This window comes from Panthera pardus, unplaced genomic scaffold (genome assembly GCF_024362965.1).
Source record: "Panthera pardus isolate Hobbes unplaced genomic scaffold, ASM2436296v1 HiC_scaffold_27, whole genome shotgun sequence".
In the NCBI taxonomy this organism is placed as follows: Eukaryota; Metazoa; Chordata; class Mammalia; order Carnivora; family Felidae; genus Panthera; species Panthera pardus.
This window is the reverse complement of record NW_026526843.1, coordinates 1428108-1455983: the sequence shown is the minus strand read 5'-3', so window position 1 is coordinate 1455983 and position 27876 is coordinate 1428108. Positions and strand designations below refer to the sequence as shown.

Below are 27876 nucleotides of genomic sequence, written 5' to 3'. Positions count from 1 at the left end.
AAAGTCAGCCGCTTAACAGACTGAGTCACCCAGGCGCCCCATGTTCTCCCCAATTCTTACCTACTTTGCCTGCGTTTGCCCATTTCTGCGTTTTTCATTAGTCGCATGGATGTTCCCTGGAGCCGGAAGAAGGAAAAACACTCTCCCAGTCTCCTGGTGGCTCCACTCAACCGTGCTGAGGTTGGAGGGATAGGGTGGCTAAGACAGTAGGTGCTTGAATCAAACAGACCCGGCCTCTGTCGGCCTCCATTCTTCGCCTAGAACCGGTGTAGAGACGACAGTACCCAGCTCACCAGGCTGTCCTGAGAATTACACATGACGATGTGGGTCGGGAGCATAGCGTAGCGCCTGCACACAGAAGATTTTGATTTCATTCTATTTTCCCAGGGTGGTCACCACAATCACAGCAGGCACTAGTGGCAGAATTCTGGCTACCAGAGTGGTTCGCCTAACTGGCAAGTGAGGAATTTCCACCTCAGTGTTGGAGCACGTGGAAGCGTCATGAAGAGTGAAAACTACGCTCTCTCGAGTTATGTCGAATGGCGTGACTATCCCCTGCCTGCTGTGGCCCACATCGACAACGTCCGCCAGCCAGAAGGCCTCGAAAGAGAAGAGGCCTTCCTGCAGCATCCTCTCCACTGATGAAAAAGCTGAATCGTGCCACATTCAGTTCAACGAGAGCTTGGCTGAAACGAACAGGAGCACAAACAAGCGGAAGACGGTTGTAGGCACCACCATGTTCTCCATCAGCCGCTGCTCTCGTTCTGATCTGGGAGAAGCACTGCGTGTACGGCCCCATCCCGCAACCTCTGAAGAGGAGTGGGGTGGCCAAGCAGACCGAGAGGATGCTCGACTTGGAAGGCCAGCCCGATCCAGGGCTTCTCAGTCAAGCGGGACTACGACAAAAACGAGTGGAAGAAACAGTAGCCCGCCACTCGGCCATCTGAGCCTCGCCTTGTCCTGCAACCTCCACGCGGCTCGGTGTACTTGCTGGGAACTGTTGTGTCGCAGCACCGATGCTAACAGGTGAGCAGTTTACGTGACAAAAAATATTTCCCCCAAACTATGCTACACTGCCTCTCTCTCTGCCTCACTCACCCCGACCGACCAATTGTCCCAGCACTTGTCTTCTCTGATTTGAAACAAGGCCAGGAAAGCACAACGTTCTTATTCTAGTGTTTCTAAGTTCTTTGCTCATGCAAATTGAGGGTTTTTTTTAATATGTGAAATTTATTGTCTAATTGGTTTCCATGCAACACCCAGTGCTCATCCCAAAAGATGCCCTCTTCAATACCCATCACCCACCCTCCTCTCCCTCCCACCCCCATCAACCCTCAGTTTGTTCTCAGTTTTGAAGAGTCTCTTATGCTTTGGCTCCCTCCCACCCTAACCTCTTTTTTTTTTTCCTTCCCCTCCCCCATGGGTTTCTCTTAAGTTTCTCAGGATCCACATAAGAGTGAAAACATACGGTATCTGTCTTTCTCTGTATGGCTTATTTCACTTAGCGTCACACTCTCCAGTTCCATCCACGTTGCTACCAAGGGCCATATTTCATTCTTTCTCGTTGCCACGTAGTACTCCATTGTGTATACAAACCACAATTTCTTTATCCATTCATCAGTTGATGGACATTTAGGCTCTTTTCATAACTTGGCTATTGTTGAGAGTGCTGCTATAAACATTGGGGTCCAAGGGCCCCTATGCATCAGTATTCCCGTATCCCTTGGGTAAATTCCCAGCAGTGCTACTGCTGGGTCATAGGGTAGGTCTATTCTTAATTTTCTGAGGAACCTCCACACTGTTTTCCAGTGTGGCTGCACCCAAACTGAGTTTCTCCTTGTGGCAGAAAACAGATCCAGCCACGACAGGGATGCGGGGAAACCACCATTCTGCTGGTGCCAGAATTCTGGCACATTTTCTGGAGAGCCACTCTGTATGATAGATCTGCCTCTTGGAATCCATCTTAAGAAAACAGCCATTCACGCAGAGACTTATATGCAAGAATCCCACCAAAACATTATGTGTAATAGGAAAAAAATTGCGAGAAACTGAAGTGTTGAACAAATGCATCATAATACATCTTGTACGTATCCATGCAGTAAGATGTGTTTGAAGAAGTTTTAGACAGAGGGAAAGCCCAAAAATGTTTCAGGGAAAAAAAAAAAAAAACAACAAACAACTGATGCTAAACTTGAAGAAGCTTACTCCTTGCTATGACTGTCATACATTTAACGTATTCCTACAACCCTAAAGCCACGAGAGTATTCTGAAATCCTGACGGTAGTCAATGTTGAATGACAGGACCCAAGCAATCTTAATTTCCTTTCATTTCGTCAATTGTATTCGATTGCCTTGTACTAGAGTACTAGAACCAGAACCTCCCCTCCAACCTGAGGACACATGGGAGAAAATCTGGGTGCTGAAAAGAAACTCAGATACGGAACATTAACTCAGTTTTATTATCTGTATTCTTTAAGCAGCAATCAAAACAAGTGGGCACAGAGCACCCACGGGCCAGTACAGGCAAATAACTAAGCCCCAGAAATAAAGTGGCAACTACTGCGAAGGTCATGCCCCTGGGGAAGGGCACATGGCCTTCCACTGGATACTGTCCTGGACTCAGCCCCCTTTTCCAGGCCGAGGCCTAGAAAAAATCGCGGGCACCAAGTGCTGCATGGTCTGCACCACCGTGGAAAGCTGGTTGAGCAAGGAGGCGGTGGAAATCTGCAGGAGGACAGGGTCTTCAGCAGTCAGTCGGCTAAAAGTAAGGGGAAAAGGAAATCACTTGAGATCTGAGAACTCCTGGCCCTCCTCACTCCAATCTCCCCCCTCAAGGTTACCCCTCCGTGTCTCCCTTAGAGCAACCCCTGAGGCGGCCACAGACCCGGGGCCCCATGTGCCTCCTTAGACCGAGCCCTTGGTGTCTGCACATCTCCAACCGAAGTGGCCGTCGGGCAGAGGTTACCTCAGCTCCCCACTGCCTCCCGCCAGCCCCTTCTAGAACTTACATAAACAAGTCACTGCCAATCACCGTGAGCTCCGTGTGAACCGCTTCGTGGTAGCATTCGGCGCTCGAGGTCAGGTACTGGTAGGTCAGCTCCGCATCCACGTAACACAGGAAAGGCACCGTGAGGGCACTGGTGGACATTCGGTTAAGGCATATCTGGGTGGACCTCATGGAGGAGGCTTCCTTGCCCATCGGAGGCCCGCCTGCCCCCGGACCGCCCTTAGGGCCACCCGAGACCACCTCGGCCGCCCCTTCGGGAAACGTGCATCGCGGCACCCCCAGCTGCTTCCTCCAGCCTCCCTCGGCCCCCCCACCCCCACCCCCACTTCCCTTCTGTGCCCCCGCAAGTCCCCGACACCTCTCCCGCCCATCCACCGGGGCCGCCACCTGCCTCCCCTCCCGGCCATTCCCCGCTGCCCCCCGACCTCGGGAGCTCCTTGGAAAGGATACAATTCCAACACTTGCTTTTCTGAGGCTTCCCCGGAGGCCGAGGCCGAAGCCTCTTCCCCCTGCCTTGGGGCGGGCCATGCCCCCTCGACCTGGGGAGCTTCCCCAGCCACGGTGCCCGACGTCGCGGGGCCGTCCCGGCCTCCGGGATTTCCGGGGCCACTGGACGAGCCAGCACTACCCGTCGCACCACCGGCGCCGTCGTCCAGGATCTGCGCGCCGTCCGCGCCGTCGCCCGGGGCCTGCATGGCCCCCACACCCGCCCGCTCAGAGGCCGCCGCTAAACCGCGCGCCCCGCCGACCGCTGAGGCGCTGGGACTGCCTCACGAAGCTCCGCCCCTCCGCGCGCAAGGCTGCTGGGGATACCCAGGGCGCCTGCGCAGACAGACCTCTGGTGAGGTTTCTGGCATGTGATTGGTTCCCGCCAAGCTGGCCCGACTGCCCACGGGCCGCCAGGGAGACCCCGTCGGCGGCGCTGGAGAGCCAGGGCTCCCTGACGAAGCCCCGCCCCTAGTACGCGACGCAACTCAGTCTCTCGCGCGCAGCCTGGGCAAACAGGCCCCGCCTATTCTGGACGGAGGGTTAGAGTAGGAGCGTGGGGTTGGCGGAAGGTGGAGTGACGCCAAACAAAGGGGGACAGAAAAAGGGGCAAATGTGGCGCGGGTAATGCGGTCAGGACGTGGCTGCCTTAGCTTTGTGGGGACACTGGCCACCATGGTCAGGACTTGGAGAAGTGTGCACTGAGGGAAAGAATCTGCCGGTATCCCTGTGGTCCCTCGGTGCGTCTAAATTGCCCCATCGATACATGGCGGGTGGAGGGTGGCAAGCCGAGGGAAGTTGGATCGTTTTACAAAGTGTCTGCCAATCTCAAACTTTCCCGTTTCTAAGAATAACGGCATTCCTCGGTTGCAAGAGCTATTGATATGTTCTGGATAGAAGTCCCTTATCAAACATGATTTTAAAATACATTCGCCCATTTTATGGGTTGTCTTCTCACTTTCTTGATTGGTACTGTTTGCAGAACAAAACTTTTAAATGTTGACATAGTCGGTTATAGGTGGTTTCTTTGTCACTTATGCTTTTGGCCCCCATTCTATACAGGGAAAGGCAGATACTCTGTGCAGTACACAGTCCCACCGGGCAGTCACCTGTGTCAAAGAGTGGTGACTATATGCATGCTGAGGTCACGCTCCTAAAAGCAGCTCCTTCACTGGGTTCGATGGCTAATTCTATGTATCAGCTTGCCTGGGCATAGGGTACCCTGACAGAACGTTATTTCTGGGTGTGTCTGCAAGGGTACTTCCGGATGGGATGAGCGTTTGAATCTGTGGACTCAGTAAAGTAGACCCCCAATGTTGAGCAGGCATCGTCCAATCCACTGAGAGCCTGAATGAAACAAAAAGTGGAGGAATGAAGGAGGAATTTGGTCTCTTCCCCAGGCCTTTCCTCCGCCTCACTGTTGAGCTGTGACATCACGTCTCACCTTGTCCTGCCCCCTGGGACTGGCATTTACACTGCTACCAGCTCCCTTGGTTCTCAGACCTTCAGACTCAGGCTGAATTACACCATCAGCTTTGCCGGGTCTCCCGCTCAGCTTGCAGGCAGCAGGTCATGGGACCACTCAGCTTCCATTCTCATCTATCCTATCTGTCTATCTATCTATCTATCTATCTATCTATCTATCTATCTATCATCTAATCTGAATGAATGAATTATCTGTTGGCTTGACTTCTCTGGAAAATCCTGACTAATACAGATTTGGTACCAGGAGTGGTTCTAGAGGAACAGAATTTTAAGGATGGGTTCTCGGAATTGGTTCTGAGGTTTCTGGAATTGGCTCCAATCTGATTAGATTTAAAGATGCTCATGACTGTTTCTGGTAGCAAAGAGAACACTGGTAGCCTGTGACATAAGCTGATAGAGATATGCAAAATATATGCACTGGCTACTCCTAATCAACTACTTATAAGAAACAAGGAGCTGGGTGACTCTTCTATGATACTTTTGAACCTCTTTGGAAAACTAACAAATATAATGACATTGGTTGGTAGCTCCTAATGTGGTTTGGGAACGTGGTTAAATGGAAGGATGAGCTCAGAGATTTGAATTCCCAGCTCAAACACCACATCACTGGCCTAGGGGCTTCTATGTGTGCCCTTTAAGAAATCCTAACGTTCTATAGCCACAGAGCCAAAACTGCTGAAAATTCAAATGCAGAACCTAAGTGCAACTAACTGAACTTTAATGCAAGTTGAACTCCCAGACTTGAAGCGTGCCCACTGTGAAACTGAGGCCATTGATTGGGAAACAATGGGATCCTCTAAGTTCAGATGGAGACTACATGTGGGAAGACACTGCTGAAGCTGGGGGCATTGAGCCCCTAAATTCTTTTTTAAAAATGTTTGTTTGTTTGTTTGTTTGTTTATTTATTTATTTATTTATTTATTTATTTTTGGGAGAGAATGACAGTGTGAGCGGGGGAAGGGCAGAGAGAGAGGGAGACAGAATCCGAAGCAGGCTCCAGGCTCTGAGCTGTCAGCACGGAGCCTGATGAGGGGCTCAAACCCACAGACTGCAAGATCATAATCTGAGCCGAAGTCGGACGCTTAACCAACTGAGCCACCCAGGTGCCCCATTGAGCCCCTAAATTCTGATGAGTCTTCTTTACCAGTGGAAATGGCCTCCCCACCCCCAGAAGAAGTGGCCTATTTACCCCCAGTGGCAGCAGCCTCCTAGCTGACAGTGGTATAGGCCTCTCCACCCGCCTCTGAGGGGATTAACCACACATTGCCCAAGGAAACCATAATGGCCTCCCCGAGGCAGTTGCCATGCAAGATAATGCTGATTCTCTTCAGGACCTACCCCCACCACCTCTTTTTGCTTCTAGACCTATAAGTAGACTCAAGTCCCAGCAGGCCCCTACAGGCAAGTTACAAAGTGTGACACATGAGGAGGTATGTTCCACTCCAAAAGAATGACTTGACTTTTCTAATGTATACAGACAGAAATCTGGGGAACATGTGTGGGAATAGATACTGAGGGTGTGGGACAATGGTGGAAGGGACATAAAGTTGGATCGGGCCAAATTTATTGATGTGGGCTCACTAAGCAGACATCCTTCATTTAATATTGCATCTCCAGGAATTAGAAAGGTCTCTAAAGGTTTGTTTGTTTGTTTGTTTGGCTGCAACATGGACCTAAAGGCGGCTCACCATGAACAGATTAGAAATGCTGGACCTACCTCGTTTTAGTATAGAGGAAGGGATCAAAAGGCTCAGGTGGGTTGAAATGTTAGAGTGGATTTGCTCACTCCCCCTGGTAGGGTCTTTCCCCAGTACTGTGAGGAGGACTACGGGGCACCTGGGTGGCTCAATCGGTTAAGTGCCCAACTTCACTCAGGTCAAGATCTCACAGTTTGTGAGTTTGAGTCCCGCGTCGGGCTCTGTGCTGACAGCTCGGAGCCTGGAGCCTGCTTCGGATTCTGTGTCTCACTCTCTCTCTCTGCCCCTCACCCGCTCACACTCTGTTTCTCTCTCTCAAAAATAAATAAACATTAAAAAAAGTTTAAAAAAATACTGTGAGGACTACATTTGTGAAGGGCGCATTAGCATCCTTGCAGAGCTCCTTGATTGCTCTCCTCTGTAGGTCAGACCTCATAGAGGGAGCTGCAGTCACTGAATTGGGAAACCCGAATGCAGTGGGAGTAATCAGGCCCCTCTGTGGCAGGGATCAATGGGTGGCACTTAATCACCAAAGGCAGGGGGTGACTACATTTTCTCTAATGGATGGCAGATGCAAACCAGCAATCAGAATAGCCCGACTCCTGCAGACCCTAGCGTAAGGGCTAATTGAGCATGATGTGAGTAGAAGTGGAATAGGAACCCTACTAAATTAATCTGTATAAGGAAAAACATCTAGGTCAAGTGAACACCAGTCTAGCCTGAATCATTAAAAGCAGAAAGTCATGGCCCCTCACTTAATTTCTATACTTGAACCAGTTTACAGACCTGGAACAGCTTGAAAGAAGGGGAGGCCAGGTTCCCTTGAGGAAGGTCCCTGGCACCCTGCTGAAAATTTATAACTCCTAGTCTTTTTTTCTCCCAGCCTTCCCCAAAGGACCTATGACCTTTTACTAAGGTAAGAGTACATTGACAAGTAGTTAATCTTTTCAGGGACTACTGGACACTGGGTCTGAACTGATGCTAATTCCAGGAGACCTAAAACATCACTCTGGCCGACCGGTCAGAGTAGGAGGTGATGGAGGTCAGGTGATCCACGGAGTTTTAACTTAGGTATGATTCACAGTGGGCCCAGTGGCCTCTCAAGCCCATCCTGCGGTTATGTTCCCAGTTCCAGAATGCATAATTGAAATCGACATTCTTTGCCACTACACATGGCTCCTGTGACCTTGGGATGAGGGTCAAGTTGAAGCCACTAAAACTGCTTCTACCTAGGAGAATAGTAAACTGAAAGCAATACCATATTCATGGAGGGATTGCAGAATTTAGTGCTACCATCAAGGACTTGAAAGATGCGGGGGTGGTGATTCCCACCACATCCCCATTCAACTTTCCTATCTGGCCTGTGCAGAAGACAGATGAATCTTAGAGAATGACAGTACATTATCGTAAACTCAACCAGGTGGTGACTTCAACTCCAGCTGCTGTACCAGATGTGGTTTCATTGCTTGAGCAAATAAGTTATCGCATCTGGCCCCTCTTTCAAAAAAAATTTTTTTATGTTAATTTATTTTAATTTATTTTTGAGAGACAGAGAGAGAGAGAGAGAGAGAGCATGAGCAGAGGAGGGGCAGAGAGAGAGGGAAACACATAATCCGAAGCAGTCATCTGGCCCCTCTCATACCAGAAAAAGAGCCACAACACCTGCTGGGCCTCTTTGGATTTTGGAGGCAACGTAGTCACCATTTGGGTATATTACTCCGACGACTCATTTACTGAGTGACCTGAAAAGCTGCTAGTTTTGAGGGCAGCCCAGAACAAAAGAAGGCTCTGCAACCGGACCAGGTGGCTGTGCAATCTACTCTGCCACGTGACCCAGCTGATCTGATGGTGCTTGAGGTATCGGTGGCAGCTGAGGATGCCGTTTGGAGCCCTTGGCAGGTATCTCTAGGTGAATCACAGCACAGACCTTTAGGATTTTGGAGCAAGGCCGTGCACCATCTGTTTTCCTTTGGAGAAACAGCTCTTGGCCTGCTACTGGGCCTTAGTAGAGACTGAACACCTGACAACAGGCCACCAAGTTACCGTGCAATTAGAGCTGCCCATCATAAGTTGGCTGTTATCTGGTCCGCCAAGCCATAAAATTGGGCACGGACACCATCAAATGGAAATGGTGTACATGTAACCAGGCTTGAGCAGGTCCTGAAGGCATGAGGAAGTAAAACCATGGCCCAGGGGCACCTGGCTGGCTGAGTCGGAAGAGCATGTGCCTCTTTATCTCAGGGTCGTGAGATTGAGCCTTACGCTGGGTGTAGAGATTACTTAAATAAAATAAATAAATAAACTTAAATTTTTTTTTAAAAAAGTGAAAACGTGGCCCAAATTCCCACAGTCTCCACACCTGCTACATGATTTTCTCCCTCCCAGCCTGCACCTATGACCTCATGAGGAGCTCCCTATGATCAGTGGACAGAGGAAGAGAAGACTTGCGCCTGGTTTACAGGTGGTTCTGCATGACCCACAGGTGGACAGGTGTGGCACAACAGCTCCAGTCTAGGACACCCTTTGGGACAGTGGTGAAGGGGAACCCTCCTAATAGGCAGAGATCCCGGCAGTATACCTGGTTGTTCACTGTTCTTGGAAGGAGAAACAGCCAGACATTCAATTATATACCAGCCAGCGGGCCCTGGCCAATGGTTTGGCTGAATGGTGAGGGATTTGGAAGGAGCATCATTGAAGAGCTGGTGACAAAGAAGCTTGGGGAAAAGACCTTTCTGAATGGGCAAAAAGCACGAAGGCATCTTTGTCCCATGTGAATGCTCACAAAAGAGCGACTTTAGCAGAGAATTTTTATAATCAAACGGATAGGGTGACCCATCCTATGGATTCCAGTCAGCCTCTTTCCCGAGCCAGTCTTGTGTTTGCACAATGGCCTCATGAACAAAGTGGCCATGGTAGCAGGGATGGAGGTGATACGTGGACTCAGCGACAGGGACTTCAACTCACCGGGCTGCCCTGGCTGTAGCCACTGAGTGTCCAATCTGCCAGCAACAGAGACCGACACTGAATCCTTGAAATGGCACCAATATTCAGAGTAATCAACCAGCTCCTGGTGGCATGTTGATGACATTGGACCCCTTCCATTGTGGAGAGGGCTGTATTTTGTCCTTATTGGAATACAATTTACTCAGGATATGGGTTTGCCTTCCCTGCACACAATGTTTCTGTCAAAACCACTGTGTGTGGACATACAGAGTGCCTTATCCACCCTCATGGCATTCCACACAACGTTGCTTCTGATAAAGGAACTCACTTCACAGCAAAAGAAGTGAGTCAAAGAAGAAGAAGAAGAAGGAGGAGGAGGAGGATGAGGAGGAGGAGGAGGAGGACAAGGAGGACGAGGAGGAGGAGGAGAAGAAGAAGGAGGAGGAGGAGGAGGAGGAGGAGGACAAGGAGGACGAGGAGGAGGAGGAGAAGAAGGAGGAGGAGGAGGAGGAGGAGGAGGAGTGTGTCGATGGGCCCATGCCCATAGAATTCACTGGTCTTACCATGTTCCCTACCCTCCTGAAGCAACTGGCTTGATAGAAGAGTGGAATCACCTTTGGAAGACTCAGTTACAGTGCTGGCTAGGTGGCAATACCTTGCAGGGCTACAGCAAAGTTTTCCAGAAAGCTGTATATACTCTGAATCAACATCCAGTAAATGGTGCTCTTTCTCCCATAGCCAGGATTCATGGGTCCAGGAATCAAGGGGTGGAAATGGAAGTGGCACCACTCCTTATTACCCCTAGTGGCTCACTAGCAATTTTTTTTGGCTTCCTCTTCCCACAACTTTATGCTCTGCTGGCCTAGCAGTCTTAGTTTCAGAGGGAGGGATGCTTCTACCAGGAGACACAATAATGATTCCACTGAACTGAAAGTTAAGACTGTCACTCATCCACTTTGGGCTCCTCATGCCTGTGAATCAACAGGCAAAGAAGAGGGTTCCTGTCTTGGCTGGGGTGATTGATTCTGACTACCAAGGGAAATTGGACTGCTACTCCACAAGGAGTGGAGGCAACGAAGACTGAAGTGCAAGAGATATAAGGGTGTCTCTTGTTATTAAGTCTCAGTATTATGCTCTGTGGTTAAGGTCAATGGAAAACTACAACAACCCAATCCAGGCAGGACTACTAATGGCCCAGAGGCTTAAATGAAGGTTGGAATTACCCCACCAGGTAAAAAACAACTGAGATGGTTGCTAAAGGCAAAGAGAATACAAACTGGGCAGTGAAAGAAGGTAGCAACTATAACCATGCTACCAGTTACAGAAACAAGGACTGTAATCGTCATGAGTATTTCCTCCTTAGGAATATCTGTGTGTGTGTTTGTGTGTGTGTGTGTGTGTTTCCTTTCCTCTCTTGCTCTCTTATCATGTGACATGATATGTATTGATTTTATACCATAGTATTTAAGTTTTGTTACTTTTAAGTTATAGTACTTAAGTTATGGGGTATCAAGGGGACGAGCAAATATCATCACTCAAAGACTTTAACGCCGCTTCTGGGGAAGGGGTAAGCGCATTTTGGCTCTATCCAGGATAGTTGTATCATGTTAGTGGGAATTATGACCTTGTTATTGTCTTATTTGAGATTAAGTATGGTTTAAGGATATGTGTATGGGTGTCAAGTTGACACCAACTTGTGATGACCCTTGTGATGTATGATGTGTGACCCACCTTGTGATGGTTAATTTTGTATCACCTTGACTGGCAATGGGGTGTCCAGATTAAATGTTATTTCTGGGCATACCTGCGGGGGTATTTTCAGATGAGATTAGCATTTGTTTCTCTCTTTTTTTAGTATGTAATTTAATGTCAAGTTAGCTGACATATAGAGGATACAGTGTGCTGTTGGCTTCGGGAGTAGATCCCCATGATTGATCCCTTACATACAACACACCCAGTGCCTCATCCCAACAAGTGCCCTCCTCAATGCCCATCACCCATTTCCACTCTCCCCATCAGCCCTCAGTTTGTTCTCTGTCAGATTAGCATTTGAATCGCTGGACTCCATAAAGTAGATTGTCCTCCCCAGTGTGGGTGGGTCTTATCCAATCTGTTGAGAGTCTGAATAGAACAAAAGGCAGAAGGAAGAGTAACTTACCTCTTTTTTTCTGTCTCACTAGAGCTGAGACCTCTCATCACATTTTCTCCTGCCCTTAGACCTGGATTTATATCATCAGCTCCCTTGGTTCTCAGGCCTTCAGACTTGAACTGAATCACCCCACTGGCTTTCCTGGGCCTCCAGGATGCAAACAGCAGGTCATAGGACTTCCTCCGCCTCCACAATCATGTGAAACAATTCCTCATACATTGTTTCTATTTCTCTGGAGAACTCTGATTAATACACTAGGACATTTATAAAATGCTGCTGCTGCTGCTGCTGTCTCTGTGACCAAAAAAGATCCTAATCCTCATTTGTAGGGCACCCCTGTGGCACAGCCAAAGGCTTAATTCAACCATGGCCGTGGGAGAGGCCTCTGATGATACTAATCTGAGGCTTCTTGGAAACAGAAACATAAATGTGTGCAGGGTGTAAAGGCCTCCCCAAAGTATATTCAGTAACCACATGCACAGACACACACACACACACACACACACACACACACACACGGAAAGTTGCCTGATGGCTGCCACATAGTGAATGGTCTTAAGGCCATTGTTGGCGGAAAGTGGGATGATAATAGGACCTCATTCACTTGGAAGGATTTTAGTTAAAACATACAAAAACCAGGTAGTGATGGACAGTTGGGGAGAACAGAAGAAACCACCAAATACAGTGGGCATGGGGAGGGGCTTGGAAGAAACACCTTCTCTCTGCCATGTGATCCACCACAAATGAACCAAGGAAGATGAGGAAGGATGCAAGTTCACTTTGGGAAGGCTCTCTAGGGGAAGTTGAGGTAACTCCTCCTTATTCTAACAAGATAATTTGAACCTCCCTCACATTTTACTCCTCTCTCCCTGTCCCCAGATGTGGTGGGGTCATGCATTGAGATGTCTGAGTCACCCCAGGACTACCGTTGGGTGGGAGGAGTTTCTTGCTGACTAAACAACGCTGAAGAGTATGGCTCTTCATTGTGCTGGGGAGAGTATGGAGCCCTGTTGGTCAAGCCACTGTTGACTTAGACATGGCAGAGGTGAATGCGAAACCACAAGAACGCAGCACAGATTCAGAATCACCAATTATAAGCATTAACCAGTCAACCAGAAGCAAGAGAGAGAGGATGAATAAGAAACCCTGTCAACCCAACACCAAAGACATTGAAAAGGTCAGATCACACAACCCATGATCCTCCTCTGCTTCCTCATCTACCATGCCCCAAGACTCCTACCTGTCCTTGACTGGCAGCAACCCCTCCTCAGCCAACACCCCTTTTATAAATCTACCCTTCCCATGCACACCCCCCCCCCCATCCACTGCCGTCAAACTAATGTCTTCTCTTGCCCTACCAGTTGAAGCAAATCATCAAGAGGGTAAAATTAGCCCTTCATCAGAGTTCAAGAAACACGAAGAAAACAGAAAGGGTGAAAATATTAGTCTGTTGCCACAGGGCACATAACAGGAAGAATGCAAATAAGGTAGCCCAAGAACAAGAGAACCTGGACAACTCTGCCTCTGCAAGTAATGTCCCATGCATAGTAGAGCCCAGAAAGCCACAATTGTTCTCTGCATCCCCAGGGGAAGCTCTGCAAAAACAGCCAACCCATAAAGACTAAACATTACACCAAAAGGTACACCAATGGTGACAATTAATAAAAGCAACAAATTTTGAAAATGATGTGTGTATGTGTCTTTATGAGTTCTCTGATGGCAGGGAGGTTGGAAGAAAGAGAAAAGGCAGGTTGTAAGGGGATAGGAATGTAAAGTCCAGCGGGACTAGGGATCAGACTGGCAGGTTGACAGTTACATAGTCACTAGGTACAAGATTGGGTCATGACTGAGCACTGAAGACAGATTTCCCCCCTTGCTACTTTAACCCACAGGCAAGGATGAAAAAACCTTGGTGTTCCTGTGTGTGTGTGTGGGGGGGAAGGGGTAAGGAGTGGGGCAGGATGGGAAGGGGGGGGTGACATCAGGGTTTAGATTGCCAGAACCCAGATGGGGAAACTCTGTGTTGTTGTTGTTGTTTGTTGTTTGTTTGTTTGTTTGTTTGTTTTTTGATGTTGGACTACTGACAGTTTTCAAGTCCCACTCCTCCCCCTTCTTCTGCCCCACACCTGGGCAAGCTGATAAGGAATTATGAAACTTGAGCCACACAAGCCCTAGCCCATGTACAGGAACCATCACCCCAACCCCAGCCCGTAACCACCATAAAATCTCAAGCCAGTCTCCTTTCCTGGCTCTCTCAAGCCAGCCTTGGTCCTGCTGGGGAACCAGCCCATCTCTCCCCAGAAAGCCTCATTATGTGAATAATAAACCATTCCTTCCCTATTGGTGCTCATACAGCAGCATCAGATGCAATGTCCAAACCAAATCTGGGATGTGTGGGGGAATCCATCTTACTTCTGTAGGGCAACTACAACAAACTCACATACTTCACAGAAGCTTAATTAATGGAATAGATATGGCACTTTACCAAAGATACCATTATTTCAGGAAATAAATATGTCTTCAGTACCTAGTGTGGGTCACATATAGTTGTAGGCCCTGAGCTAATAGGCCCTGAGCTTACAGTGAAGAATAAGAAGTGAAAAGTTCCTGCCATAGGGAGTTTACATTTTCATGGGTCAGCAGGTGGTTGAAACTGGGGAGAAGGGGGAGTTGCAGGGGGGACAGCTGCTATAGCTGTGGGCTGTGGAGAAATCTCTGAGGAGTTGACATTTGAGTTGAAACCTGAATAGTGAGATGGAGTGGGTAGTGTGGAGATTTCGAGGAAGAGTATTTTAGGAAGAAGGAACAGTAAGTGGCAATATCATGAGGTAAGAACAGGGCAGTGTGTCGAACAACAAAACGGCCACTGTGACTAGAGCACAGTGAGAGGGGCAGAATGGAGACAAATGACTGAAACTTGAGTGGTCATCAAAGATGAGGTTGCATAGGGTTTTGCTAATAAATGTACACTTTATTATGAAGGAGAAAGTTTAAAATAGAGTTACAAAACAAAAAGGAACATTGGTCTGGATTCCGACCCAGCTCTGAAACTTCCAACCTACCTATTGTCTAAAGAAAGTCACTCAATTTATGTGAGCCTGTGTTTCCACATTTGCGAAAAGCAGATAATTTCACCACAGAACTTTTAGGAGAATTAATTTCATTTCTTTTCTTCTTGTTTTTAATATCTATTTAGTTTTGAGAGGGAGACAGAGAGAGACAGAGAGAGACAGAGTGCGAGCGGGGAAGGGGCAGAGAGAGAGGGAGACACAGAATCCGAAGCAGGCTCCAGGCTCTGAGCTGTCAGCACAGAGCCCGATGCGGGGCTCAAACTCATGAGTGGTGAGATCATGACCTGAGCCGAAGTTGGACGCTTAACCGACTGAGCCACCCAGGTGGTGCCCCTAGGAGAATTAATTTAGATACAGTGACCGGCATATAGTCAGAAGTCAACAAACGATAGCTATGATGGTTATGAATTACCGAGCTCTGAAAAGCTTTTGCCCTGAACACACTTGGGAATGCCCATAGCCAAATCCCATAGCAAATGCCCATAGCACCCCAAATCCCCATCCACTCCCGATCCGGAATCTGCACCCAACCTCCAGGTCCCACCTGACCCCCACCCTGCACCCAATCTCGCCATCCCCTCCTGACTCCCACTGACACCCCGCACCCAATCACCTGGTCCCCTCCTGACCCCCACCCGACACCCGAATTTCCCGGCCAGTCCTGATCCCACCCTGCACCCAAGCCCCATTCCCTCCTGAACCCCAACCCCACACCGGATCTCCCTGTCCCCTACTGACCTGGAATCTGCACCCAACCTCCGCATCCCCTCCTGACCCCCACTCCTGCCAAGCACCCGATCACTTCGTTCCCTCTTGTCCCCCACCACCACCCTGCACCTGACTTCCCCGTCCCTTCCTGACTACTACCCTGACCCCGATCTCCCTCTCACCTCCTCACCTCCCCATCAAATCCTGACCCCCACCCTTACCTGGCACCTGATCTCCGTGACTCCTCCTCACACCCACCCCTCCACCCACCTTGCTGGACCCTTGTGATTTCACCCCACACCTGATATTCCTGTGTATTCCTGACCCCCACCCCCACCCCCCAGCCAACCTCCCCGATTCTCCTGACCCCCACTGCCCACTCAAACTCCCTGCCCCACCTGGCCCCCACCCCACACCCAATCTCACCGTCCCCCGCCTGACCCCCACCACCACCCTGCACCTGATCACCTCGTCCCCTCCTGACCCCCAACCCCATACTGCACCCGATTTCCCCGTCCCCTCCTGACACCCACCCCACACCAGATCTTTGTCCTCTCTGACCCCCACCTGACAACTGAATTTCCTGGCGCCTCCTGATCCCACCCTGCCCCCAGCCTCCCATGCCCTCCTGACCCTCACCTCGTACCCAACCTCCCTGTCCCTTCCTGACCCCCACTCCTCACCTGACCTCCCCGTCCACTCCTGACCCCCATCCCTATTGAGCACCCGACCTCCCTGACTCCTCCTGACCCCCACCCTCAACCCAATTTAAAGAGAGAGATTAAATAATCCAGGATTATGAGGGAAAATTAGAGAACTAAGTGATGCAATCAAATGGAACAATATCTGTATCATGGGAATTCCAGAAGAAGAAGAGAGAGAGAAAGGGGTTGAAGGTGTACTTGAACAAATCATAGCTGAGAACGTCCCTGATCCGGGGACGGAAACAGGCATTGAATTCCAAGAGGCACAGAGAACTCCCTTCAGACATTACTTGAATCGATCTTCTGCATGACATATCATAGAGAAACTGGTAAAATACAAGGATAAAGAGAGAATTATGAAAGCAGCTAGGGGTAAACGGACCCTAACATACAAAGGTAGGCATGTAAGGGTAGTAGAAGACCTAGCTACTGAAACTTGGCAGGCCAGAAAGGAATGGCAAGAAATCTTCAATGTGATGAACAGGAAAAATATGCATCCAAGAATCCTTTATTCAGCAAGCCCGTCATTCAGAATAGGAGAGATAAAGGTTTTTCCAAACAAACAAAAACTGAAGGAATTCATCACTAGTAAACCAGCCCTACAAGAGATCCTAAGGGGGATTCTGTGAGTGAAATGTTGCAAGGACCACAAAGTACCAGAGACATCAATACAAGCATGAAACCTACAGATATCACAATGACTCTAAACCCATATCTTTCAATAATAACACTGAATGTAATGTAATGTAATTGTACTAAATCTTCCAATCAAAAGACATAGGGTATCAGAATGGATAAAAAACCAAGACCCATCTATTTTTTGTCTACAAGAGACTCATTTTAGACCTGAGGACACCTTCAGATTGAAAGTGAGGGAATGGAGAACTATTTATCATGCCACTGGAAGTCAAAATAAAGCTGGAGTAGCCATACTTATATCAGACAAACTAGACTTTAAGTTAAAGGCTGTAACAAGAGATAAAGAAGGGCATTATATAATAATTACAGGGTCTATCCATCAGGAAGAGCTAACAATTACAATGTCTATGCACCAAATTCAGAAGCACACAAATATATAAAACAATTAATCACAAATATAAGCAACCTTATTGATAAGAATGTGGTAATTGCAGAGGACTTTAATACTCCACTTACAACAATGGATAGATCATCTAGACAGAGAATCAGTAAAGAAACAATGGCCCTGAGTGATACATTGGACCAGATGGACTTGACAGTTATATTTAGAACCCTACATCCCAAAGAAGCAGATTATACTTTCTTCTAGAGTGCATATGGAATATTCTCCAAGATAGATCACATACTGGGTCACAAAACAGCCTTCAATAAATACAAAAGAATTGAGATCATACCATGCACACTTTCAGACCACAATGCTATGAAACTTGAAATCAACCACAGGAAAAAGTCTGGAAAACCTCCAAAAGCATGGAGGTTAAAGAACATCCTGCTAAAGAATGAATGGTACAACCAAGCAATTAGAGAAGAAATTAAAAAATATAAGGAAACAAATGAAAATGAAAATACAGCAATCAAAACGCTTTGGGATGCAGCAAAGTCGGTCATGAGAGTAAAATACATTGCAATCCAGGCCTATCTCAAGAAACAAGAAAAATCCCAAATACAAAATCTAACAGCACACCTAACGGAACTAGAGGCAGAACAGCAAAGTCACCCAAAACACAGCAGAAGAAGTGAAATAATAAAGATCAGAGCAGAAATAAACAATATAGAATAAAAAACAACCAGTAGAGCAGATCAATGAAACCAAGAATTGGTTTTTTGAAAAAATAAACAAAATTGATAAACCTCTAGCCAGGCTTCTCAAAAAGAAAAGAGAGAGAGGACCCAAATAGATAAAATCACGAATGAAAATGGAATTATTACAACCAATCCCTCAGAAATACAAGCAATTACCAGGGAATACTATGAAAAATTATATGCCAACAAACTGGACAACCTGGAAGAAATGGACAAATTCCTAAACTCCCACATACTTCCAAAACTCAAACAGGAAGAAATAGAAAATTTTAACAGACCCATAACCAGTGAAGAAATTGAATCAGTTATCAAAAATCTCCCAACAAATAAGAGTCCAGGACCAGATGGCTTCCCTGGGGAATTCTACCAGACATTTAAAGCAGAGACAATACCTATCCTTCTCAAGCTGTTCCAGAAAATAGATAGGGAAGGAAAACTTCCAGGCTCGTTCTATGAAGCCAAAATTACTTTGATTCCCAAATCAGACAGAGACCCAGCAAAAAAAGGGAACTAGAGGTCAATATGTCTGATGAATATGGATGCAAAAATTCTCAACAAGATACTAGCAAATTGAATTCAACAGCATATAAAAAGAATTATTCACCATGATCAAGTAGGATTCATTCCGGGGCTGCAGGGCTGGTTCAATATTCACAAATCAATCAATGTGATACATCACATTAATAAAAGAAAATATAAGAACCATATGATTCTGTCAATCGATGCAGAAAAAGCATTTGAGAAAATACAGCACCCTTTCTTAAGAAAAACCCTCGAGAAAGTCGGTATAGAAGCAACATACTTAAACATCATAAAAGCCATTTATGAAAAGCCCACAGCTAATATCATCCTCAATGGGGAAAACCTGAGACCTTTCCCCCTGATATCAGGAACACAACAGGGATTTCCACTCTCACCGCTGTTGTTTAACATAGTGTTGGAAGTCCTAGCATCAGCAATCAGACAACAAAATGAAATCAAAGGCATCAAAATTGGCAAAGATGAAGTCAAACTTTCACTTTTTGCAGATGACATGATATTATACATGGAAAATCTGATAGACTCCACCAACAGTCTTCTAGAACTGATACATGAATTCAGCAAAGTCGCAGGGTACAAAATGAATGTACAGAAATCGGTTGCATTTTTATACACCAATAATGAAGCAACAGAAAGAGAAATAAAGAAACTGATCCCACTCACAATTGCACCAAGAATCATAAAATACCTAGGAATAAACCTAACCAAAGATGTAAAATACTGTATGCTGAAAACTATAGAAAGCTTATGAAGGAAATTGAAGAAGATACAAAGAAATGGAAAAACATTCAATGCTCATGATTGAAAGAATAAATATTGTTAAAATGTCAACACTACCCAAAGAAATCTACATATTCAATGCAATCCCAATCAAAATTGCACCAGCATTCTTCTCAAAGCTAGAACAAGCAATCCTAAAATTTGTATGGAACCACAAAAGACCCCGAATAGCCAAAGTAATCTTGAAGGAGAAGACCAAAGTGGGAGGCATCACAATCCCAGACTTTAGCCTCTACCACAAAGCTGTAATCATCAAGACAGTATGGTATTGGCACAAAAACAGACACATAGACCAATGTAATGGAATAGAGACCCCAGAATTGGACCCACAAATGTATGGCCAACTAACCTTTGACAAAGCAGGAAAGAGTATCCAATGGAAAAAAGACAGTCTCTTTAACAAATGGTGCTGGGAGAACTGGACAGCAACATGCAGGGGTGGGGGGTGGTTAGCTCCCTCTGAATAGCTTGTGTCTTGGAACCTTGCTAAACAGGAGTGCTAGCCTCACGAGGATTCCCTCGGAGTTTCTACATGCATGGTCATGATCTCTGTAAGCAAACACGGTTTTGGTTCCTTCCTTTCCGGCCTTTCCAGGGCTACGGGGGCGGGGGGAGGGAACAGGCTGACACTGGACAGATGGGAAGCAAGAGCAGGAAGGCACATCACAGAGAACCAAATCCTGGATCCAGCCATGCCTGAAGACAGCCTACCCGCCCCCGCCCCCGCCCCCGCCCCCGCCACGATCGTTCAGTTACACACATCCAGAAACTCTCCCTTTGGTTAAGCCAACATGAATCCTTTTTTTCTTCTTTCTTTCTTTCTTTTTTTTTTTTTGAATGCTTTTATTTATTTTTGAGAGCAAGACAGAGACAGTGTGAGTGGGGAAGGGGCAGAGAGACAGAGAGGGAGACACAGAATCTGAGGCAGACTGCAGGCTCTGAGCTGTCAGCACAGAACTCGACGCAGGGCTCAAACCCACGAACTGTGAGATTGTGACCTGAGCCGAAGTCAGACCCTCAACCAACTGCGCCACCCAGGCACCCCCGACGTGAATACTTTTTATTGCTGGAAGCTGAGGTCAAAGAGATTTTTTTTCCTGCTTTCTCCTCTACAGTTTTAATGGTTTCCTGTCTCACATTCAGGTCCTTTATCCATTTTGAGTTTATTTTTGTGTATGGTGTAAGAAAGTGGTCTAGTTTCATTCTTTTTTTCCAAGTAGCCCATGAAACACAGTTCCAGCTGGGGCATAAAACCTCAGGTGTATAGGCACATAAACCATTTTCATCACACATGTATTTGTCATTGAGTTGGTATTCCCATTCCTAATCTAAGCTTCCTCATGGTATCTCAAGAGTCCTTTAGCCCTGTATAACAAGTGCCTCCTTTTTTCATATGACAGATGCCTCAGGGCCAATACCTATAACCACACATATGTCAAACAGCATTGACACTGGTTGTTTTGGGTTAGTAATTTGTGTCCAGCTGACCAAGGCTCCCCACTCTTGGTAGGATTGGACTTCTAACCAATCTTCACTGGGGGAGTATTGTGGGTCAAAGCAAGTGTATTGACTCTCCCTTTGGCATATAGAATAGGTAGTCTTATTGTATCTGCAGGGCCCGAGGATCTTTCCCTGGAATGAAAAGTGGGTATGGTATAGTAAGGTCCATGTGACTCCCTGTGACTCCTTGGTTATGCGAATACATGGGTCATATGATGAGGATCTAGGTCTACAGAAGGGGTCCAGATTAGAAGCAACCAATACCAACAAAGCATCCTATCCACAAAGGGAAGGTGAGTGCTAAAAGAGACCTCTCACCACACTCTCAGCTGGCCAGGGTGGCCTCAGCCAATCCTATGGTGAAGAGTAGAGCAAGAATCACAATGACAACGAGACACAAGGGGTGACAGTGCATCACAGTAAGGAAACAGATATAAAAAAATAAGGCCAGTCTTTTGTTTCACCGAACCGTTGACTCTTCAAGCTTCTGCCTTGCATAGATTAGTCAGCTTCCAGAGTGACTAAAGCAGGGGTTCAGTCCCCTGGAGCCTCTGGAGTTGCAGATTGCTTCTTCCATTATGGTCAGGTTGTATGGCATTGATGGATTGGGAATGCACTCCCAGTTTCGAGATGCCGGCTTCACTCTGCTGTGGTGAATCCAGGGACACACTTCGGCAACCTTTACTGTAGTAGGGGTGAACAAAGTGACAGTGAACAGTCCCTTCCAGATGGGTTCTACGGGTTGGACATTCAACTCCTTCACCCATACAGCATCTCCTGGTTTAAAGGAGTGAGCGTCTGTGGTCAGACTCACAGGTAATTGCTCCCTAACCCAGTGGTGTAAGGTGGTTAGGGTAAAGCCAAGGGCCCGCATTTGTTGCCTTAGGGTTAGATTGCCTTAATAATGGTGGGGAGGGTGCCCATAAAGGATTTCATAAGGGGAGAATCCCGTGTGCTGAGTGGGGCTACACCTGATTCTTAACAAGGCAATCGGCAACACCTGGTCCCAGTGTAGGTGGGTTTCCTGACATAGTTTACTTAATTGCAGCTTCAGAGTTCGGTTCATTCTGTTCCACCTTCTTGGAGCTCTGGGGTCAGTATGCTGTCTGTAACTTCCAGATGATCTTTAACCCATTTGCCACCAGCCGCACCACCTCAGGCATGAATGCCGGCCCATTATCTGATCCCATAGTGATAGGGATCCCAAATTGAGCAATGATTTTTTTTAGAAGAAGTTGGGCCCCTTCATGTGCCTTTTCTGTGCAAGTAGGGGAGGCTTCCACCCAGCCTGAGAAAGTGCGCACAAAGACCAACAGATATTTACAGCCTCAGACTCGGGGAAGCTCAGTGAAGTCCACCATCATATTTTCAAATGGGGCTCCCCCGACACTCTGCACCCCTGGGGTGGCATTGGGTCCCTAATGTGGGTTATTCCAGGCACAAATTTCACATTGCTCGCATACTGCTTGGGCTATCCTGGAGAGCCAAGGGATGTAGAAATGTCAGCTTAATGTAGTCTCGAGAGCTGCCCGGCCAATACAGGTTTCCTGATGGAACTGCTTGACAAAAGCTGGAGCCAGGGCCTCAGGAATTGTTACTCGGCCATCTTCAAATTTGCACCATCTCTCTGGGAGGTAGCTTCCATTTTCAGTCTTAAACCAGCTACGCTCATGTTATGAGTAATTAGGGTCTCATTGTGCCAGTGCGTTAGGGAACAGCGTGGCAGCGAAAGCCGCTGATTCCACTGTTCCTTTGGAGGCTGCAAGCTTTGCCTCTTGGTCTGCCTTATGGTTTCCCTGTGCAGCCGTGGTGTCTCCCCTTTGATGTTCCCAACAATGCATGACTGCCACTCATTTAGGGGCCCACACAGCGTGTAAGAGTTCAAGGATTTCCTTACCATATTTTATGTCCTTCCCTCCTGAGTTTATTAGACCCTTCTCTTTGTATAAAGCCCCATGTACATGGAGGGTGGTGAAGGCATACTTAGAGTCTGTGTATATATTAACACATATCCTTGTCGCCAGTGGGAGGGCTCGGGTTAGCGTGATGAGCTCTGCCTTCTATGCTCAAGTCCCCTTTGGCAGGTGTTTGGGCTCAATGACAGAATTCAGGGTCACCATGAAATAACCTGCAAGACACTCTCCCTCTTTCACAAAACTGCTACCGTCAGTGAAATACTCAGAGTTGGGGTCCTTGAGTGGCTGGTCCCTTAAGTCTGGTTGGCTAGAGAACACCTCATCCATGACTTCAATGCAGTCATGGTCTGGCTGGCCCGGCCTGACAGGCAGTAAGGTTACAGGTTTTAGGGTCCACACTACTTCTAGGTGAATGCACGGGTTCTCACATGGCATTCCCTGATATCTGGCCATATGGACATTGGTTAGCCAGTATTGTCCCTTGTGCTCCATTAATGTCAATATTTAATGTGGCACTCAGACTGTCAATACTTGTCCCACAGTTAACTCGTCAGCCTCCGACACTAAGAGGACTGTGGCTGCAAGTGCCTGTAGGCAGGGCGGCCAGCCTTGGGCAACAGAGTCAAGCTGCTTGGAGAGATATGCCACTGGGTAATGCCATGAACCCAACATCTGGGTTAGGACTCCCACTGTGATTCCAGTATGTTCATGAATGTACAAGAAGAAGGACCTGGACATGTCTGGGAGCCCCAGACCAGGTGCATTGGCGAGGGCCCATTTGATCTCTTCAAAGGGCCTTTGCTGTACTTGCTCCCATAACAGATGCTCCCACTCTCCCCATTTGTGGCCTCATAAAGGGGTTTTGCCAAGATGGAGAAGTTAGGTATCCAGATTCTACAGAAACTGGAGGCCCTGAGAAAGTCCCAAACCTGACGTCAAGTCAATGGGACCCAGGTAGAACAAACGGCCTGTTTTCTCTCCAGGCCAAATTGGCACTGTCCCTGGAAGAGGTGAAAGCCAAGGTACTTGACTTTCTTTTGACAGATTTGGGCCTTTTTCCTTGAGACCTTATAGCCAGTTTCCCATAGGAGGGTAAGGAGCTGCCGGGTTCCTTCCATGCAGTCCTCCCGAGACCTTCCAGCTGCAGTAAGTCATCTATGTGCTGAAGCAGGACACAGCCATGTTGATCCGCTGGGAAGGCTCTTAGTTCTGAGGCTAATGCAGTGCCAAAAATGTTGGGGAGTTTTTGAAACCCTGAGGCAATCTGGTCCAAGTCAACTGGCCCTCATCACCATTTTCAGGAATCTCCCACTGGAAGGCAAAGATTCGTTGACTCTGGGGGCCAGGTGGATGCAGAAGAAAGCATCCTTGAGGTCCAGGCATGGGAAGAAGGTAGCTTCTATGGGGATAAGACCCAAGAGAGGGTATAGGCTCAGGACAACCCAGGTGCAGGGTGACAGCAGCCTGGTTTACTGTGCACGGGTCTTGGACTGGCTGATAGTCATCAGAACCTGGCTTCTGGACTGGTAGGATAGGCGTGTTCCAAGATGACCGACAGGGTAGGAGGATCCCATATTTTAGAAGTCTCTCCAGGTGATTCTGTATCCCCATCTTTGCCTTGTGAGGGATGAAATACTGTCTTTGGCAGATGGGATCTGCCCCTGGCTTTTGTTCTACAATTACTGGAAGTATGTTCCAGGCCACTCCTGGTGGGTTGTCCTCAGCCCACACCCCTGGTACTCTGAAGGGCAGCTCAGGTCCCTGTTGTGGCTCTTCCATGATACTGTAGAGGCACCATTATTCCCCCTGGGGAATGATCTTTGCTTTGGGTTTCCGTAGGGTCAGGGCAGCTTGTCTCTAAGAGTTGAAAGTTATCTGGGCCAGCAGCTTTCCTGATGGGTCATGGCCCATTAAAGCCATGGGGCAGTCAGGGAGGTACAGGAATTCATGGATGACTTCATGGTCACCTAAATTGCATCACCAAGGCAGCATGTCCAATTGCCTGTGGCCCCCACAATAGTGGCTTATCTCTGTGAGAGGGGGCCCACAGTTCCAGTCACCTCCGAGTGTTCTGTCCCAGTATCTACCATGAAGTCAATGGGTCAGCCTCCCACATTCATTTGGACCACAGGCTCTTGGGGACCTAACAAAGTAGATCCCTGTCTGTCCTAGTCCTCCTCATAGTCCTCCATGGCAGCCAGCCCCACAAAATCGTCTTCAGGGGCCCCATGAGGCCGAGATACTGGTTGGTACCGGCCCTGGACCACATGGCCTCTTTCTTTCTGCTTAGGGCCCTGCTGAGAATTACCCAGCTGCAGGGGACACTCATGTTTCCAGTGGCCCTCCTGACGACAATGAGCACACTAGTTCCATCCTAACTTTGGTCCTAGGTGAGATGATCCTCCCCACTGTTCCCTTTTTGGCCCCAGCCCCATCCCTGCAGGGCCCATTTCCAGGAGCATTCTGACCACTCCATCAAGGCAGCAGCTAACAAGTCTGCCTTTTTCTGCATCTTCCGACATTCCTCCCTCTGTGCTGCCTGGTCACAGTTGACAAACATCTGAGTTGCTACTTGCAGCAGCTGACTGGAATTTGTGCTGGCGAAACCCTGTAGCTTTTGCAGCTTGTGCCAGATGTCCCCTTGGGCCTGACGTATGAAAGCCGCATTGACCATCGCTGGTTAACGGATGCCTCTGAATCAAAAGGAGTGTAGAGACGAAATGCCTCGCATAGTCTCTCATAGAACTGGCTCAGGCCCTCCTTGGGTCCCTGGAACACTTCTGATGTTTTACTCATATTTATGGCCTTTCCCCCTCTTCCTTCATGCCATTTAGAAGAGCTTCTTGATACCACTCAGTCCTTGCAAGCCCTTCATCTACACTTGAGTCATTTGGGTCCCACTTGGGGGTCCTCTTCAGGGAAGTGAGCCTGAGCATAAGCCTGGGTGTCCAGCGTCCTAGCCAGGGCAGTCTCCTCTAACTATTTTAGGGATGTTTGGGTAATCTGGCGACGCTCCTCCATTTCAAAGAGGGTCAAGAGGATTTGGCAGCAGTCTCCTTGTAGGTTTATGGGTTTGGATTATGGACTTCATTGGTTCAATCATAGCCTGGGGCTTCTCCATATAGGAGGGAGTATAGTGCTTCCAATTTAGGAGGTCTGTAGTGGTAAAGGGTTGGTACACAAAAACACACTGGCCTCCTTAGATCTGGCCTTCCTGATCATAATAGATGGGTCCCCTCATTTCCCTCAGTGGCATCTGTAGGGCTCCCTGGTGTTGCTACAGGGAGGGACTGCCTCTGCTGACTTGACCTTCTAGTCAGTCGCCTTCTGGAAGGGGTGTATGGGGTTAAGACCAGTTGTCGGGTGAGCCGGTCACATCTGGAGAGGCTGGTGGTGCTAGAGGTGGTGAGGCCTTGGAACTAGGGGCAGGCTCCGGTGTGGTTTTAGCAGCCAGGGTGTCTGGAGGCACAGATGGCAGTGAGGGGTACAATGGGGTATATGACAATAGGGTCCCTTCAGACTCTCCTGACAGTATGGGTTTTTTTTTTCTTCAATTTTTGGCCAGCATTTGGAGGAAGCCATGACACAAGCCATTATAACTTTACAGTTCTCTTCAATACAGACTTTTAGCCAAGGCGACCGGGATAGGACCAGGTCTTGCCAACAGTCAATGTAAGGAAATTGGTCGGGTGGCCTGGATCCCCTACAACAACCCTGAACACTCATCCAACTAGTTCCTTAACAAGTGATCCCTCAGAGGGCCAGCCCACCCCAAACAATGTCCAATCAATTTCACAGAATGTCTGGAACTTTCTGGGAGTTAATTTCACACCATAATCTCCTGAATATCCCTTTTTGAAATTCCTCAACATACATTCTGGGGAAGTTGGTTTACTTTCCTTCCCACCTATTTCCTCTCCCTAATGGACAACTTTCATGCACATGAGGGGAAAAAAGAGGAAGGAGGAGGACTAGTTTGGAGAGGACACACACTAGCTTTATCTGTTTCCAGCCGCTCTTGGGTGATATTTCAGGTGCCCCTCAGCTTTGGCAGGTTTAGTATCAAGCCCTGACCCAGATCAGACTCTTGAGGAAGTCTGATATTGCCCTAAGCTATATGAGGTTGCCACAGAACCTCGGATCAGGACTCAACACTTTATTTGGCCCACTGGTTAGCTATGAACCTTTTTGCTGTCTGTCTCATTCACACACAGTCACACAGTGACTCCAACCCTCTGCCCAGTGCCCAGCACCTTGGAGTTGCAGTTTCATTCCTTATGGAACTACTTGGGCAACTCTTGGAGGTGATCAAGATCCATTTCTGCCTCTTAGGGGCAGGTCTACCAAAACAAACCCAGGTTCTTATCAGTCTGATGGGCAGCACTCCCTGAAATGGCTCCTGGGCCTTGCCAGGTTCCTTTGTGCATTGGAGGCCCTCTCCCCAGCACGCCAGGAGGAGCTAGTCTCATATGGATCAAGTGGTGAGGTTGCCTCTCCCAGTGCCCCAAGGTTCGTACCCCAGTGACAAGGGTGGTGAAGCACCATCTCCACCTCCTAGGGAAGCCCCAACAAAATGTAATGGTGAGTCATACACAGAGAGTCAGGACACTGAAACTTTTCTTTTCGGGAAGCAGCTTTATTTGTACCAGCATGGGCTCAGTGGGCTAAGGCCCAAAAGACTGAGCCCTGAGCACAGCAGGGGGTTGTCTTTTGTACAATTTTTGCTCCTTTGTCTCCCATATGTGGTAACATACAGTCTGAATGGGCAGTCTACGTTACAGTCGTGAGGAATGTCACACAGGCACACATAGCCAGGTTGCCTTCCCTTGTCTTGAGGTATCTGTATCATTTACCCAAGGAATACAACCTAAGGTTTACCATTATTTGTTTGGCAGGGCTTTCCAAGTAACATACCAAATAAAAAGGCCCAATTGATCAAAAAGATTTTATTTACAATTTAAATCCTGGGAGGTTTGTTAAAACCTTAGAAAGTTATAAAGCACATACTTAGATAGGATTATAGATCATTACAAATCTTAATTTTTTATTTAACCAAGGTGGCAATAAAAGATTCTAAAAGAAAATATGTGGGGTTATATACTTGTTAG

The 27876-nt window shown here is 47.7% G+C and overlaps 1 protein-coding gene and 1 pseudogene across 1 annotated transcript; one reads left to right on the top strand and one right to left on the bottom strand.

Annotated features, from left to right (window-relative positions):
* Nucleotides 1-105: 105 nt before the first annotated feature.
* Nucleotides 106-991, top strand: LOC109261823 (cytochrome c oxidase subunit 4 isoform 1, mitochondrial-like; annotated as a pseudogene).
* A 1449-nt stretch (nt 992-2440) lies between these two features.
* On the bottom strand, nt 2441-11944 carry LOC109260944 (cancer/testis antigen 1-like). The gene is made up of 4 exons (XM_053891615.1): nt 11777-11944; nt 3458-3829; nt 3009-3137; nt 2441-2758 (listed from the first exon to the last, which is right to left on the bottom strand). Exons 2-4 carry the CDS (start codon nt 3700-3702, stop codon nt 2620-2622), a joined length of 513 nt encoding a protein of 170 aa, XP_053747590.1. The 5' UTR covers nt 3703-3829; nt 11777-11944; the 3' UTR covers nt 2441-2619.
* Between the last annotated feature and the right edge of the window lie 15932 nt (nt 11945-27876).

What these genes read in the sequence shown, in the direction of transcription:
- LOC109260944 (XM_053891615.1), bottom strand. Translation starts at nt 3,702, where the DNA reads ATGCAGGCCCCGGGCGACGGCGCGGACGGCGCGCAGATCCTGGACGAC. An exon ending in GAAAAGCAAGTGTTGGAATT is followed by an intron (nt 3,138 to 3,457) that starts GTATCCTTTCCA and finishes AATGTCCACCAG; the next exon opens with TGCCCTCACGGTGCCTTTCC. An exon ending in ATTGGCAGTGACTTGTTTAT is followed by an intron (nt 2,759 to 3,008) that starts GTAAGTTCTAGA and finishes CCTTACTTTTAG; the next exon opens with CCGACTGACTGCTGAAGACC.